Source organism: Ochlerotatus camptorhynchus, unplaced genomic scaffold, assembly GCF_037179485.1.
Source record: "Ochlerotatus camptorhynchus isolate MF236.1 unplaced genomic scaffold, CSIRO-AGI_Acam_v1.1 ptg000401l, whole genome shotgun sequence".
In the NCBI taxonomy this organism is placed as follows: Eukaryota; Metazoa; Arthropoda; class Insecta; order Diptera; family Culicidae; genus Ochlerotatus; species Ochlerotatus camptorhynchus.
The window spans coordinates 1,918,959-1,936,140 of record NW_027040887.1 but is presented as its reverse complement, the minus strand read 5'-3'; the positions used below and the strand labels follow the sequence as shown (position 1 = coordinate 1,936,140).

The window sequence follows — 17,182 nt, the reverse complement described above, 5'->3', positions numbered from 1 at the left end:
GTTCGAAAGTGACTCAGTTGGCTTCGTACCACTCCAGGACAACATTTTAATAGTCGCTTGAAGCTAGATCCGGCCAGAAGATCGTAGGGCCCTCGTGTTGCTTCAACAGAGGAAGCAGACGCTTCTGTAGACACTCATTGAGGTAGATCTCCCCGTTTACAGGCCCGGTAATCACGAACGGCGCAGTCCGTTTTCCACATGAGCTGATTGCTTGCCAAATCATTTCTTGGCAAACTTTGAAAGTTTCTGCTTCCTTACTTCCTCCGGAACATCAAACTTGTGCTGGGCGGTGAAGAACAGTAGCCCTGGAAGCTGCCGGAAGTCCGCCTTGACGTAAGTCTCATGATCCATGATGAAACAATGAGGCTTCGTCAGCATCTAGGTGTACAGTTCGTGGCTTTCCCACCGTTGTTTGCTGTTCGTCACGATTTGGAGCCTTCTGCGCTTTGTACGTATGCAATCCCTCCCGGTTCTTGACTGATCACTAATAGAACATCCATTCTGACCGCATTTCACCTTCCGTTCGATGCTCAGAGTTTCGTAGTAATGTTTAATCACACAACTCACCGTTGACTGCACGATTCCGAGTTGTTTTCCGATGTCCCGATGAGAGGTTGAGGATTTTCCAGGTGCTTTCGCAAAATCAATTCGCGACGTTGCTTTTCGAGGTCGCCATTTTTTCCAACTTTCGAAAAACTGACAGTGTTAAAAATACAGTGTAAACAATGCACTCTAAACTACTTCTACCCAAATTTTTAAGAGAAAATACCCTATGGGTAATTTTCTACAGCGTTTTTTTTTCTGTGATGCAATTTAATGTGGCACACCCTTTATTACTGGTATTGAAATCTCTAATCGGCAGTGATGGCATAAAAAGTTAAATTTAGCATTTAATTAGAAACATCGATCTTTGAACAGCTATAACTTCTTTAGAGACATTCTAGCACCATACTATCTTGCACAAAGTTGTTAGGCAGTTCCTGTACTATATTTGTACATGATACGCAGGAATTATGTAACATGGTGGGGGGTTTCCTCGCTTGAGGTCAAGTTTACAGTTTTCCATATAACAGCGACCCACTCTAATAATTACGTGATTACGAGTAGATTTTTTTTTAACTAACGCTTGACTCATTACACTTTGGCTTTGATTTATTACACTGATGTTTACAAATTGGTACACATTTACTGACTAACTAAACGGAATTAAGCAGGTTCTTGATGGTCTGGCCTTATTCAATATCTAGAACTGCTGACCAGGCATCCTCGATGTGTGGTTGCTGACCATTGGAAGTCCGGTTCGTCACGATGGCTAATGTATCTGTATATTAGAAGTTCTAGGTTATCCCAATAAAGCTTGACTACACATCAACTATTAAAAGTTGATGTAATTGGGCATCCCTTCTCAATCAGATTCAGTTAAATCACACCTTCAATCACAATATCATGTATTATACCAAATAGCTAATTTTTATCCAATCCCTTTCCAGCTACATGCCACTGCTCCGTTCCAATCTCCGTCTGGATCCGGTCCTATACCGGGACTCGGTGTCGAATCTGAGGAAAAAGTACCGCCAGATCGAACTGGTTGGCAGCTAGCGGTTCGTGTACGCCTACTAAAGCCATTGATCGCATCGCATCGGTTCGAACACCCATAAGTAAATGAAAGTAACTCACTGGAGAAGAAAAGTAGATTTATAAAAAAAAAAATGCTAGGTGAGATTGACGCACGTCATTTCGGATTTGTTTCAATTCGGACATACAATCAAGGCAGAAGTCCTTAGGTTTTGATAATTTAGTTATTAGTAATTTTATGAATTGAACAAAACGAAATCAACCAATTCGGACGGATAAGCAATTTTATTCGGATTTGTAACAATCGAACTGAGTAGCAACCGGTACAGTCGTAGTAAAGGCTTAATCAATTGAGAGTAAACACTGGAAAGCATTGAAGCAAACACACAAAAGTAATTGGTTGTTTTAAATAAACATGGCAGTTTGTACATAGGCATCGTTAGACAAATGTAACAAACCCATTGATACACAGTTAGGCGCATAACATAATTATATTAAACGGAAAGCGTTTTATCCTAGTGCGATAAGTAGGCGAATTGTGACGAAGCAACAAAATCTGTTGAGATCGCTTGAAATTACGGATTGATCTCGGTTGACGCAGATCACAAGTTACTAAATTGTACATTTTTTTTACAAGAAGGTTAAGCAAAATATTGAATGAGACGTTTTTTATAACACACACACACAGTGGAATGATCTGAGAAAGAGAAGATACTGTAGATGAAGTCATCAATGTGACAGAAAGCTTACTCAAGACTTAATTTGAAGAAGAAAAAAACCGACTGATGAGCCTGCTGAGAGTTTGTGTTCGCAGTTCGAATTCGAAGTGGAAGGTAAACTGCAAACCAAGAAGCGCTTGGAACTCAAACTATCGATCCAGGCTCTCAAATACAGAACTAGCTTGTTGATTTTGACAAGCATAGAATAAAAACACTTTCCAAATGCATTTCGATAAGAGCCATTTTTGTAATCTTGAAGATAATTTCGTAGTAAAAGTTATTTAAACACATGTAAATATTGTACTCATTTAGCAGCTTAATCTTTGGTGCCGTTATGAAAACCAAAAACTGTCTATTAGTTTGAACGAATGATTGCTTTGTGTGAACGGGCTATTTTTTTATATATCAAAAGCAACTAACTGAAAGTTTGATTATAGGGTTGAATGGAAAGAAACGAGGAAACAAAATGGTGCCGTTTGATACGATTAGCGAGTAGGTTATTAAAGATTATTATGACAGTAATTACGAACAAAGTGTAGTTAAACGAAATGAAATGTAATACAATAATGTGAAGGGTGTGCGGAGCAGCACACAACTGCTCGATTTTGCAACACGTGGAAAATTTAAACTAAGAATTATATCAAAACGCATGTTTGATGCTAGAATCGAAGCTTGCCCAAAACAACTCGAAATGCCAGGAAGAGATTGATCATCGAACAAAGGTAATCGATTTCTCTGGAAAAGGGGATGATGAAATCAAGGACGTCTTCCAGTCAGCCGTCTTTCAGTTGAATTTACGATAGTTAAGTTGAGGTGTAAACAAAGCTCGAGGAAATTTGTTCAGCAAACCAATCAAATCAATTCCTGATCCATATCCAAATGCTTGGCACCGCGCAGGCCAAGCACAAAACCGAAACTGCAATAACTGAAAGTAGTCTATAACCTAGAGCAAAACGAAGAAACAATGTGGAACCAAAGCTGAAAACTATCAACTCTCAAACTTGTTCAACAGTCCGTAACGGGAGAATCAAAGCAAGCACAAAATCAATTCCATTATAGAGTAAAACTCATACCTAGCAGAATTAGAATGAAACTCATTTCAATGTGAAATTCCGTACCCAAACTACTAGAAACTAACCTACACTATAAACCAAAAACAAAAAGAAGCTTTTTACGCAACATCGTCGTTTAACCGTTGTACTAGAATCGAACATTTTAGCAACACACCCAACTGAACAACAATCCAACCGAAACCGAAATGTGAATGTTTCCTGTGAAACTTTTTACGTACAAAAGCAGGGTGTCTGTCTCTGCATAAATCTTGACCAATCCAAGTAGTCGTATAAAACCTTAATCTTGCTTCCATCCGTCTCCAATAGCAACAGCTCAAACTCAGCAACCAGACAAAAGCACTCTTCATCGTAGCAGTCCACGTGCACCCATAACTGTCACCATCCATGAAGCCGACCGAGGCGTGCGGTTTTTTTTTTTTCCCCATTCGGAATGCAAACGAAATTGGCGAACGTATTCAATTAACTAGTTTATTTTCATTTTATTTTTATCACGATTTTCTACTCTGCTTTTTGGGTTTTTGCTGCGAGGACCACGTGGAAAGCAAAATAGTCAAAGACAATTGCAAAAAAAATGATCATGTGCACTTGATTGATTGTGGGTACGGCGGGACACCCCTCCGAATGGTGTTTCCCAAGCTGACCGCGGTAACCGCAGCGTGCAAAAGAAGGGGAGGAAAAAACATGGTTTGATTATTATATCGACATCAATCAGCAATCAGGGCGTTCGTCGGGGCGGCAAACATAATTACATAAAAATGGGATTTCTTTTACACCGTTTTTTTTTCTGCGTGCTTTTTGGATCGCTTGTTGTGACACCAACCGAGTGACATCAGCAAGGCTGTTTGATTTTATTTGCATGTGTAAGGGTATGCGGTATGAGATTGTTTAGGGTCGAATTTGTTTTCAGCAAACATATTCCGCGAAATGCACGAAACGAAATTTCCTAAAAACTGCAACTTGAAAGCGAAACGTAACTTTGGTCACGGAGTTCCGCGAAATCAAAAACAATCGAAAATGTTTATACAAAGCGACGCACTCAAGCAGAAGTGAGAGAAAGTTGGCCACTGAACCGGGTAAACTGAGAGAACTGGGAATCGAAAACAACTAAGAAAAACTGGAAATCAACCCAGAATTGGATTGGAACTTAAACATATAATTCTTCAGAGTTGGTTTAGATGCTATCTTATATCAACATCAAGCTTTAGTGTGATAATTTATTAGCTAGAGAAAGTTCTGAAGAGGGTAGGTTGATAGTTCCGCTAGAGTACGGCAGTGTGAAAAATGAATTGAAGAATCAAAGTGACGATTGACTCACAGATGGCGAGTGGGTGAAAATTGTAATGACGTTTGGATTTCTGTCAAATCTCGTGTCACTTTTCAAATAGACCAATGTAACAAATGTAAACAAATCGTTAAGCAATACAAACTATTGCTCTTCTATCATTTTATGTGATATAAAAACATCCATACAAATTTACTTTCATTTATTTAAGATAATCATTGATCAAAAATTGTCCAATGTACAGTTTGAAATGATGGGTGTATGATTGTTACTTCGGTCATTCGGACTGCCTAACATGATTGGTGCTCATTTTCCAAAGGCGGGGCCAATCTAAAGTTAGGTACTATACTCTGAAATCTGTCAAAGGGAATCTAGTATCATGTAGACAAAACGTCCAATGTAACACTCATTGATTATGTCATTGAGAAAAATCGTCCAATGTAACATGTCCGATGTACAACTCGACTTGTCAAAACGTCGTATGTGGTTTTTTCTATGTTGTAGCATGAAATTCAAAGTAAAATTGTGATTTTACCGTTTCTTCTGAATTTTCAACGTTATTATACACTGACTACATTAAAAATAGTATTGCAAAATGTATTGTTTTCAAACAGTTAAAATAATAATCTGTCGAACTTCAACTTCGATTTTCTCAAAATGGTGGATATGTTACATTGGTCTATTTGAAAAGTGACGCGAGAAATTTCATGACATTTTTTTTAGTACGTCATCATTTTTGTAATTGCGAATCTTAAAACTAGGTGTCGCATGACCAGTTTTGGCTTTGCTTTGATTCGCCAATAGAAGTTGAAATTGTGCGAAGGGCCATTAATGCAGGCTTGATGGAGCCTCACTCGCGAGTTTGAAATGAGCCGAGCGTAGCATTTTTCTGAGGAGTAGAATGCCTACTGCCCGAGGGGGCGACTTAGACTCTATCTAAGGAAATTTTTTGCTTTGCTGTTGTGAGATGCACTCGCGCTTAATAGATAGAAACATGATTGATTATGATTTTGAAGATTTCCTGCAAAAAGGTGGAGAGCGATGCAAGTAGATGGGTTTAGATGCAAGAGATGAAAAATCTAAATCGAGATTTAGATGTGTCGCACCCCTCGCTACTACCAATCATTCCACTGAGTTTCAGAGCATGTGAGCGAAGGGGGATAAAATGAGAGTAAGGTTTGCTGCCATTCAGGTTCATGTTTTCTATCACACGCTCTTAAGGTGCTGCCACATGGAGGCTATTTCAGGCATAACATTTGATAACGGCATAAAAGCATTTGTAAACAAACTTTCTAAGTCCCTTTACAAGCGATCCAAAGTACGCCTTCGCAAACCAATACCACTTTCGTAAAGGAGAGAGTTGCCCCTATCCGATGATGTTATTGGTTTGCGTGCGCGTACTTCGGTTCGCGTGTAAAGGGCCTTAGAAAGTTTGTTTACAAATGCTTTTGTGCCGTTATCAAATGTTATGCCTGATTTCTAGTATATAGCGAGCTATGTGATAGAAAACTATATTATAGCCCATAGGAACACCTAAACTATGACGTGATAGCTCATAGTTATGACTTGCAAATTATAGTTTAGAGCTATGACATAGAGCCAAATTCATTGTCGTGTGTACACTCTAGCGATAGTTTCTATATCATAGTTGCAAGCTATAAACTATTCCATCAAGCCGGAATAGTTTATAGTTTATCGGTCATTGTTTTTTGACAGCAGTCTGCGCGCGGCGCTTTTGCTTTTGTTTTAGAAACCACTCATAGACATCTTATCAAAATGAATTCCGAGTTGTGTTCGGGATATGGACTCTGGAGACTATGGTATGGTCCACCGGAAGTTTCGGAACATCGGCAAAAGTGGTCAATTAATGAAATTGATCCTAGAGCTCCACGGTATTTTCTCAACCACTAATAGACGTTTTATGACAACAAATTCAGAGTTTTGACCAGACAAGGGATGCTGGGGACCACTTATATATCCGGAACATTCGTAAAAGTGGTCAATTCATGAAACTGATCCTAGAGTAACGCGTTTTTTTTTTAAACCACTCATAAATTAATATGAATAATAACTCAATATGACGGTATTTTTAAATGGCCTATTGATTCAATTTTGATGTGATGAACAACACAACAACATTAAATATAGTCCCAAACTCCAAAGAAAGATCTCTAAGAAGTCGAGAGAAAAAAAATCCAAGAATTCCAAGGAATAATATTCAAAAGTTCCGTTAAAAGCACTTAGCAGTTATTAAACACTTAAATACCACCTATAAATAACCCGTGATGATAAATTGAAAAATTATGTCTATGAGCAGTTTAAAAAAAAACATAGATCAGTTTTCTTGAACGATCAACAATTTTTATCCGGATAATAATAATATCTAGATATTCCGGAGCACCATCCAATAGACCCTGGGGTCCATTTTTCAGTCACAACTCCGAGTTTATTCTGAAGATACGTCTATTATCTTCCAGGGGAGCGTCTATGATGTTCCAGAGGAGCATTCATGGTCTCCAGGGTTTATTTTTCGAGCATAACTCCGAATTCATAATTATAAGACGTCTATGAGAGTTTTCGAATAATACGGAGTTGTTGAATCAGTTTCATGAATTGACCACTTTTACGGATGTTTCGGATCTTTTGGAAGACCATCCACTGCACAAGTCCCAAAGCCGTATTTAGGAAGACAAAAATGTTTGCGCCCAAACCGTCAGTTTTAGGTATATAGAGCCTTGGGGAAAGGTGCTTCATATTTTTGGCAAATCTTTATATGTTAGTGAAATTAGGGTGGTTGACAAAATTGGTGAATTGAATATACAAACTTTTTTTTATTATTTGAGATATTTAGACCAATGCAATGTTTAAAAAGTTGTAGAACAATCAATTTGAAGCATTTTTGTTGAAGACACCAAATTTATATCTCTTATGGTTATGATTTTTTTAACAAGCAGGTTAGGGTGGCCCTTAAAAACAGATTTAGTTGAATAACTTTTCATACGTTCATTTCTCATAGAAACGTAGCTTTGGACACATTTAGAACTTATGATGACGCATATTGATGTCGCAACCATGTTGCTATCTTTTTTGATTAGAAAATTAATGGATATATTTTTCGATTTTTTTTTTAAATTTTCAATATCTCCAAAAGGAGCAAACCGATTTTCAACTTTGGATTTCATTTGAGAGATCGTGTTTTTCTTCATTTTTGGTGGAAAAACGGTGGGAGCGATTTTTGTTTACAGTATTTTATTTTATTTAAAAAAGTTAATTTTTTTGGCCATAACTTTTCAAATAAAGGAGATATCAAGTTAGTTGCTTTAGTAAAAATATGCGTCATAAAAAGTTCTGCAAGTATTTGCATTAAAGTTCCTACGAGAAATGAACTTATAAAATGACATTTAAACAAAGCCGATTTTCTAGGGGCCACCGTAAGCTGCTTGTTTGAAATAATCATAAGTAATGAACCATAAGAGATAAAAATTTGATATTTTAAGCCAAATTGATTAAAATTGATTATTTTACAACTTTTTAGAACTGCATTCGTCTATCTCAAATATTGAAAAAGTTTGTATTTTCAATTCACCAATTTTATGGACCACCCTAGTTTCACTAACATAAAAAAGATTGGCCAATGGATTGGTAATGGACGCAAATATGTTTGTCTTCCTAAATACGGCTTAACATGATTAATTAATCATGTTTTGTTGTTTTTGACATCATCCACATCCAGAGGGCCAGTCACTTCGAATGTATGGGAATGGTAGGAAACCATTTGGAAGTGCATGAAAATTTTCAGTTTTTATTCATTATCGTCTTTATGGGCAGTTTTAGATGCACGAAAATTGCACGAGTACATTACTATGGTGATAAGGTAAACACTCGTTTATATGTTTTATGTTATCCTGCTTCGTAGTAGCCGGTGAAACTTTCTCCAGGACATAATCAAAATCCTGATTTGTCGTTCTCACAAAATTACGATAGTATATTGGATCTTCATCGCCAACTCCTTCAGAAGATTAGTTTCGATTCCGAAGCCTTCACGCCGAGAATCCACGGTTATGTCCAGTTCGTACGACTGCTTAATTCGCCTCTTCAAGATGAGGTACGCGAAAACTGCAACAATTCTATTCTTTTTTGTCTAAAGCTATCGGAAGTACCGTAAAAGGGGGTAACATTGATAGTTTTTCAAAGTATATTCTAAATATTTTTTACAGCAATGACTGTTTTTCAAATTTTATATTTTTAAAACAAGTACTGAGGATTCAAGAGTTAATTCGTTAGTAATATGTTGAACGAAAATTAAAGCATTTGCACTTTGATAATGCTCGATGAATGTAGAAAAAAAAATGAGTGAAACTCAAACAATTTAGTTCTTTAAATATGAAACTTTGAATGAGTGTATAATCAGAAAACTTCATAGGCAATAAGAATACAACATTTAATTTGTGATGGTTGTAGCGGAAATATATTTCAAAAGTGATGATATAGAAAACTAAATCGGCTATGAGAGAACTACCCAACTAACAATTTTAGCTGCAGATTAGCTTATACAGCCGAAAATTGGCTTATACCGCTAATTTTTGCTTGTATAAGCTAGTCTGCAGCTAAAATTGTTTGTTGGGTATAACATAAATATCATGCGCCGTGTGGCGGGACCTTTACTCTTACTCTGGGTGAACTCTGAGTTTCTTGCGTCGAACAAAAAAATCATCCGGAGTCTCGAAAAGTGTCCCTCACGTCAAATCATCCTCTCGCTGAAGTTCCCTCTCCCTCTCTCTCTCTCGAGGAGTTTTTGTTTACTTCTTCCATATTCCTGCCGCCACTCACTCGAGGTGAGGGCTGGCTAAACTCGCAGGACATGAGTGTTTTAAAACCTCCAGTGAGTTTGAGGAGTTTCAGCAAGCCTGCATTAATGCGATAGTACTAGTCAAACGCACAATCCTCTACCTAACTCATACATGAATGGATGAGGAGACTTGAAGTATTTCTTTAAATCTACAGGCAGAAAAGTGTGCGTTTGACTTTGATTAATGGTAAAATCGTAATGAACACCAACGTCGTTGAAAGCTTTCAAGCAGGAATTTAGTGGATTGTTCTGACCATAGATGGGTCCACTGTAGGCGTTCAACTTTTGAAACGAGTGAGGTATGGAACGGAGTACAGTACAGCGTCTTCTGAGCGTAGATATCCGTGAACTGCCAAGTATACCGCCGAATGAAACTGAAAACAGCCTATGCCTTTAAATTGTTAAACCTCAAATTTGAGTCAATCGTAGCTCCTAGATCAAGAATTGATGACACTCGTGCCAATGCACAGTGGTCCAGAATGCTGATTTAGGTGAAAGGATACGTTTTGAGTCTGAAAGTGAAACTTTATACAAAAGGTGTATTCTACAAAGTTGTTCCTTATAACTAGGCCCTAATATTTATGACAATGTGTGCTAGGGTGGTTCTTATTATTATTGAATTCAAAAATTTAACTTTGTTTGTTTGAAGGAATTAATGTATACAGGGTGTTCGGTTCCTTAGTGCAATTAATTTAAGGGGCGATAGAAGATCATATTTGAAATAAAAAATCGTTCTACGCATATGATCAAAACTCAAAGATTACTGAGTTATTGAACTTTTTCTGTTTTGGTCTATGCTTGCCATAAATTGGCTCTAACTTGAAAACTACGCCATTCGAGTTGTAGAGCACGTTGAGAGGCATCTTTTGGTTACACAAAACAGTACACTCTAGTACGTCTTTCGGCAACATATTGGGGGTGCAATTACAAAAAACCAAAATTGACCGCATTACGAAAAGTGGTCAGGTTTTGACCACATGTAACTCTGTCAATAGCGGATGGATTTTAATTCTAAACAAGCCAATCGATTAGAAATTTAGCTACGAACCTGCTAAATTGAACACTTTATTAATTTTCATCAGGTCACTACTGAAAATTACACAAATGTCCAAGTGTTGCAATAGTGATCAAAATCATCACCAATTGCCTGCAAACACGCATTCCCTAACACAGATTTCAAAATCGAATTCGATGCTGTCTCCCTGAACGGTGCTTATTCGATCACCGTGTGTGGTGGTGTCCGATCGGTCGTCAGCAGCAACAGCAGCAGCAGTGCTTTCGGCGCGTAGCGTTGAACATGTGGCAACAACATGTTAATTACAATTGAGATATGAGATATTAACATTTGAAAAGAGCATATTTTTAGTAGAAAAACTTCAATAACTCTTGATCGGTGAAAGATATCGACAAGCTTTGTGCGGCAAAAATGTGCGCCTTTAAAAGATATAAAATTTACTTACAGGCATCTTTGCTGAGAAATTTGAAATAAGAAAACTAGAGCAAAACAACTGTTTTTAGGTACACCCTAGCTCAATTCAAAAAAATAGCCCTAAATCGTTCAATTTAAGAGACACGAAAAGCTTCTTTTAACAAAGCTTCTTGAAATTAGCTCAGCTATAACTTTGCCGAAAATGTAAACCTTAATTTCTTCAAACAAAAAAGTTATATTTTTGATTTCAATGATAATAAGAACCACCCTAGAATTCATCGTCATAAAAATGAGGGCCTAACTATAAGGAACAACTTAGTAGAATACACTTTTTGTTTAAAGTTTCAATTTCAAGCTCAAAACATATCCTTCCACCTAATTCTGCATTCTGGACCACTGTGCAATGGTACAGATTCGACACAACACCATAGCAACAAATTATCAATATCACGCTGAAGTGCAATACAGCCGAGGATGGAAACGATGATTCGGTAGATTTTCAGCTGCTTGAATGATGAGATACGCGGACACAGATAATTTACAATCAATACGAAGATTAATTGTCCCAGCACACTGCCCTGTGGTACACCGGGAGTGATTGAAAACGATTCCGAACGAGTAGAGAGTTTAACGACTCGAAAGCAGCCAATCGGGGAGTCCTCTAGCTTTCAGTTATTCACAAGCACGCGCGTGTGGTACCGTATCAAACGCTTTTGAAAAATCAATGTAGACCGAATCAACCTAATTGCGAAGTTCGACCACGGACGAACCGACGTAGCAGCTCATGGAAGCTACATTCTAATTCTTGCCCAAGACGCCATATTTAAAATACGTTAAACCCTACCGCTATCTACTTATCCGATTGCGTCATATCGTGAGCAAAGACACGAACACACGTACAATTTATATTGACTTGGTTTGCGTCTCAGCTCATTTGACCGATCAGAACGCCCGTTTGCCAGATCGAATCGCTCATTTGACAAATCGAATTGCGGACAAACAAAATGCTTCAGTGGCATGTCGGTTCTTGGTGGTTCGACCTCGCGAAACAGTGTGTTGGTATAGCACATCAGATTCGTGGATGTAGAACGATGTTGAACACACCCATGTTGATACTGTGATATTAAAGGCTGAACAACACTGTTAAGTGCTCCGGGCACTAGGGTCTCGAGAGCCTTGCTTATGCAGCATAGAAGCGAAATACCACGGTAGTTGTCAACGTGGTTACGGCTACCGGATTTGTGTATTGGTACGATAGCAGCAGTTTTCCAAATGCTGGGGAACGTCCTCTCGGACAGCGAACGGTTGAATATACAGAAGCGCAGTAAAGGGAAATTTAAGTCATATTCATGCCGCTCGTTGACGCTGTAAGCGGGAAGGCGAGCTTGTCTTGCACCATAAACACCTTGAAAAAACATAACGAACAAATTTGTGATCACTTCCGGCGATGTTGCGGTCCAGAACAACTGTGCACATCCTTTGCGACTTCACGAATTTCCAGAAATTCTATGGGTTTTGTCTCAGGTTTGACTGTGTTCGTTGAACATGTTCATAGTTCTATTTAATGAAGAGTATTTCGGTTGTCCTTGGATTTAGAGATGAAAACCCGTTTGTGGGCCTTGCGGAGTTTGTTTGTGGAGGTTACGCAACTCTGTATTCCATCAGAGTTTCCACGCAGAGTAGCCGGGGAAAGGTCTACGAAAAGGAACACACTCGTGGAAAATTGTGTGCAGTTTTTCGTAGAACTGGGTTGGTAATGACGTCCACTGAATCATCGTTCAGAACCAGGGAACAATTAACTGCTGTAAGTATGTGATCTAGGGTGGATAGGTCACAGTTTTTAAGATGAAATACTGCTGGAGCATCATGGCAATCGAGCAGATTGAAGTGCACATCGAAGTTCAAAATGAAAGGCCTATGATGGATGTCAACATTAAGCAGTGGAACCGCTGGTTCATAGAGATCAAAAACGTCTGGATTGGTAGTGAATGCCAAATCAAGCAGCTTTCCATTTATGTTTACAAATGGGTTGACCTGAATCAGACCATTAGCAAGCATTTCTTCGGTAAGAACCACTTCCTGCTCCGTTGATGAGTTTGAAGGCCCGCTCATGTCATCGTCGAAATTCCAGAGTAAATGAGGCAGATTATAATCACCCAGCACCATGATGATCTCATCGCTCAAGGACGTAGCTCCGGACCTGATACAGGGCAAACTAAGATTCCGTAGATGAACAGTGAGCGGTTCTCCAAACTAATTCGGACAATGACCTGTTGAAGCTGGTCACAGTTTTCCAACGAAACCAAGGAGCAAGGGTGCACAGATTTGACTGATATGAGTGCACCATCTACCCTGGATAATTGACTGGATGATTCATTGTGATTAGGAGATTACCGCCAATAAGAAAATTATGCGATTATAGCTGGGACACTAGCTTGAGTATATTTATTTTTAGTTGAATTGCCTTCACCTATACGAGTGATGTCGGACATGAACATAATAGTAGCACCGACCAAAATTGATTCACCAAAACTTAAGAGATTCAACCGCTGATGTAGTTTCTGGATTGTAGTCAACTCATCAATAAGTTTGCCTTATTTAATTAACTGTGAATCTCATTCCAAATTCCTTTGGAATACTCCTTCCAATTTGCTTTAGAGTTCCCTAGAATACAAGTCATAGCCTCCATAATAGTCCCTTCAGAATTCACCTGTAGTTCTCGTTACTATTTTTTTGAAATATTTCTCAAAATAAACTGAAATATCAAGTCAATTTACATTGAAATTCTGACCATAATTCCTTTATAACATTCCCTATAAATCACAACTCATTTGTTATTCTCATCATAATTGTCCTAAAATTTGGTCTAAGTCTAAAAACCATGATCTCATGTAGTCTTCAAAGAGAAACTTTTTTCAACCCGAAAATTCAAAAGTGGACCTTTTTGCTACTAACAATTTCTATGCTCAATGTATCGATTTGGCCTAGTACGCTCCGTATAATTTACATGTGAATTTTGAGCAAACCATTTCAAACATTCCAGTTCCACGCCAAATGACGAACGGAAAAACTTGACCTTCTCCGATTTGCATGAAACTTTGCACAATTGTTTGGCAATGTGTTTGCTAAAATTCGGCCATTTTGGATCTTGTAAAATTTTCAAAATGGCGGCTTTGAAAGTGTAAAAAATCGTAGCACAGAAACGGCACTTCTGATATAAATAACGTCTGAGACAAAGTTGTAGAAACAAATAATGTTTTTTTCTGGGAAAATTTGAAAAATGGCTTTTAGGAATTTCAAGAATAAAATAAAAAAAAATTAAAATCCTAAATATCTCAAAATATCTCTGCTGCACAACCAATGAGATCGACCCAAATTTGTGATAAATGCATTATTTGCAAAAGCTGATACGTCCCTTCGAAAAAGTAATCTAGACATAGATTATAGACAAAGGTAGTTCACATGTAAACTAGCGCCGCGTAGTGAGAGAATTCAAAATTTACCTGTGCATCATCACCATTGCGAATGTTTTGATCATCGTACTTATGATGCCGAAAACAGAAGCCTCGTAGATATCCAGAACCTAGTTTCATTAATTGACTGCTTTTAAGAATGTTCCGGATGTTCCAATCGTTCCCTCGGGGTCTCCATATCGAGAATTTATACTGATGACAGATCAACAAATGTTTTCGAAATAACGGGTGTTCAATACAAAATGAGAATGATTTCAGTGCCGTCCAGCGCTCTTGTGAGAGCATCGCGACTAAGTTGCGTCGTACGGCTGACCAGGGCCCTTTCTCCAATGTTCATTGAGGTTTTTTTTTTTGAAGAATAAACATTATGTTTTTAATAAAAAATACTGAATTCGCTGAAAAAACTTTTTTTTTACTAGCTATATGACTGAAAAATTTCTCATTTTTTATTGAACACCCGTTATTTCAGAAACGTTCAGTTTTAACCTTAAGACATAACACATCCGAACCAAAGTCAAACTGTAACAGCTTGTCTAATACCTCATAATTTAGAAAAGTTTCTATTTTTCTCTGTAAGTACATCGAACAAATTTGATAGCTCTTAGACAATAAATTTAGTATACACAAACTTAACAAATGCAGTCTGTTGCCATGCACAATGTATGTTTTGACATTCCACTTGTTATCAAGCTAGAATGTGTTTTACACCCCAAAGCAAAGCACTTTGCATATTTTATTTTTCAAGAGTTGATTGTTTCAATCATCTAAAAGGTGGCCATTAGACTGATGCAAAATTTGAAAGTTTCGCTCCACAGTGCTCAAACAGTTCCAAATTAGGTCCAGCTTAGCCTTCCAAAATTTGAATTCATTTAGTTTAGAAGCTGACTTGGCACTAACCAAATTGGAACCACTTGAGCATTGTGGAGCAAGAATTTCAAATTTTGCGTCAGTCTAGTGGCCATCTTATTCCGGGTGGTCGTCTTACACCATTGTCCCGTACCACCAACATGTTCAACTATACAGCCTTTCTGTTTGAACAATCGAACGAATAATTCTCCGCTTTATATCATAATTTTCTCCGACAGAAAATGTATAGCAAACTACTAGACTAATCTGAGCAAAAAGACAGCTTTCTAAGTCAACCATTGCATTGGTTTTTAACTTTATAACAATGATTGTTTAGCTGAATCAAGTATCGTTAAAGCCTAACCCACCTTCTTTTCCAATTTATTGAAAGTTTGGTTGCCGCTACACACAACTAAAAACCGTTGGATGATACAAAGGGTAAATGATGGCTTCGGCACCCATTGCTTGTATTCGGCAACCAAAATTTAAACGTTAATTTCGCTGTATGTTGTCACCAAAACACTTTGCTGAATGTATTTAAATGATTCCTTAGAACCGATAATAGAACAGCTGAGTAACATGCAGCCTAAATGGAAAGGTTGCCGAAGCAAAAGAGACTGCCGACAATAGTCACACTCACTTGAGAAGTTTGGAACGTTGTAAAAACGTTTCCAAACCGTTTTGGATAATTCTGTCGGTTGGAATGGATAGAATAGCAAGCAGCAGATGAATGCAAACAAACAAACACGTCATATGTGTGCGTAACGCTGAAAATTTCTAATAGAAGTGCGGACGCTGCTAAGATTGACGAGAACACGTAAATTCTCCTATATGATATTATTTTCAGAAATAATTTTCTCTACTTCACTACACTGTTACCAAACGATTTTTGTTCTAAACGGTATTTTCCAGCTTCGTTTGCATTCCGAACATCGCACAACTTCATCGCTGTCTAAATTTCACCTCGTGCTATCAAATCAGCCTACTGATCAATCTTTTATGAAATTGGTTCCAAACGAAGACAAACCATGTAGGTTTCTAAAGGATTGTTTACGTTTGGAACCAGTTACACGAAGTAGGTGACGATTGTTCGTATTGGACAGCCACATCCCACCCCTACATTTCTCTTTCCGTGCTCCACAGATTAAAACTCATTATCAATAGTGTATCTCCAGAAGCACTGACCTACCCCCATAGCAAGCAATAATGCACCGTCAATTCTCTTCCTCCCAGTGGGTATAGCACTTCCACCGTCATAAACCACAAAGAAGACAAGAAATACACTTTTCATCTCTAAACCCAGCATTATCATCATCACCATTACGGAACATTCAGGTTATCATAACCCAGAAAGAAAAAAAGATCAACTATCGTAAATCAACTCGACAACCCAGCGAGCACCGACTCTCACATCTGCTTACGCAAATATGAATCATCCACTCACTCACAATCGCGCGTCATGTCACACACGCTAGTATCGTTCTTACGCTTTCATTCGTTACTGCAGACAACTACGACAGCAAAACAAAACATAAATAGGGAAAAAAATGTTTACATCTACAACCAGAAAATCATGGAAACTGATTATATCAAAACGATGGACATTGTTTGAGCAATGAAGGGAAAATTATGAAAATCAAAGTATTTTTTACAAAAAATAACTACAGAAAAAAAAACATGGAACACAAAAAAAAACGAAACTCAATACTGTTTGATGTAAGAAAAAAGAAAATGCGATGCATGATGAAAAAAAAAAATCATTCGCAAAAGTCTCCCCCCATTCAATGGTTATGAACTAAAACGAAGAACGCGTTTAAAAAGACACAAATGATTGTGGGCGAAACTGGATAGCATTATTTGTATATTGTTATGTCAATGCAGAGAAGAGAACGAACATAATTGAATACAAAAAGTAAAACGTTGGTCCAAGAAGTCA

General features: G+C 37.8%; 1 protein-coding gene across 1 annotated transcript in view; it reads left to right on the top strand.

Moving 5' to 3' along the window:
• ttv (exostosin glycosyltransferase 1 ttv) overlaps positions 1-2,882 on the top strand; it is a 504,257-nt gene extending 501,375 nt beyond the window's left edge. The window contains exon 10 of the mRNA XM_065233387.1: positions 1,491-2,882. Within this exon, the coding sequence (XP_065089459.1) occupies positions 1,491-1,599 (109 nt within the window). The 3' untranslated portion in view covers positions 1,600-2,882. The remainder of the gene's footprint in view (positions 1-1,490) is intronic.
• The last annotated feature ends 14,300 nt before the right edge of the window (positions 2,883-17,182 follow it).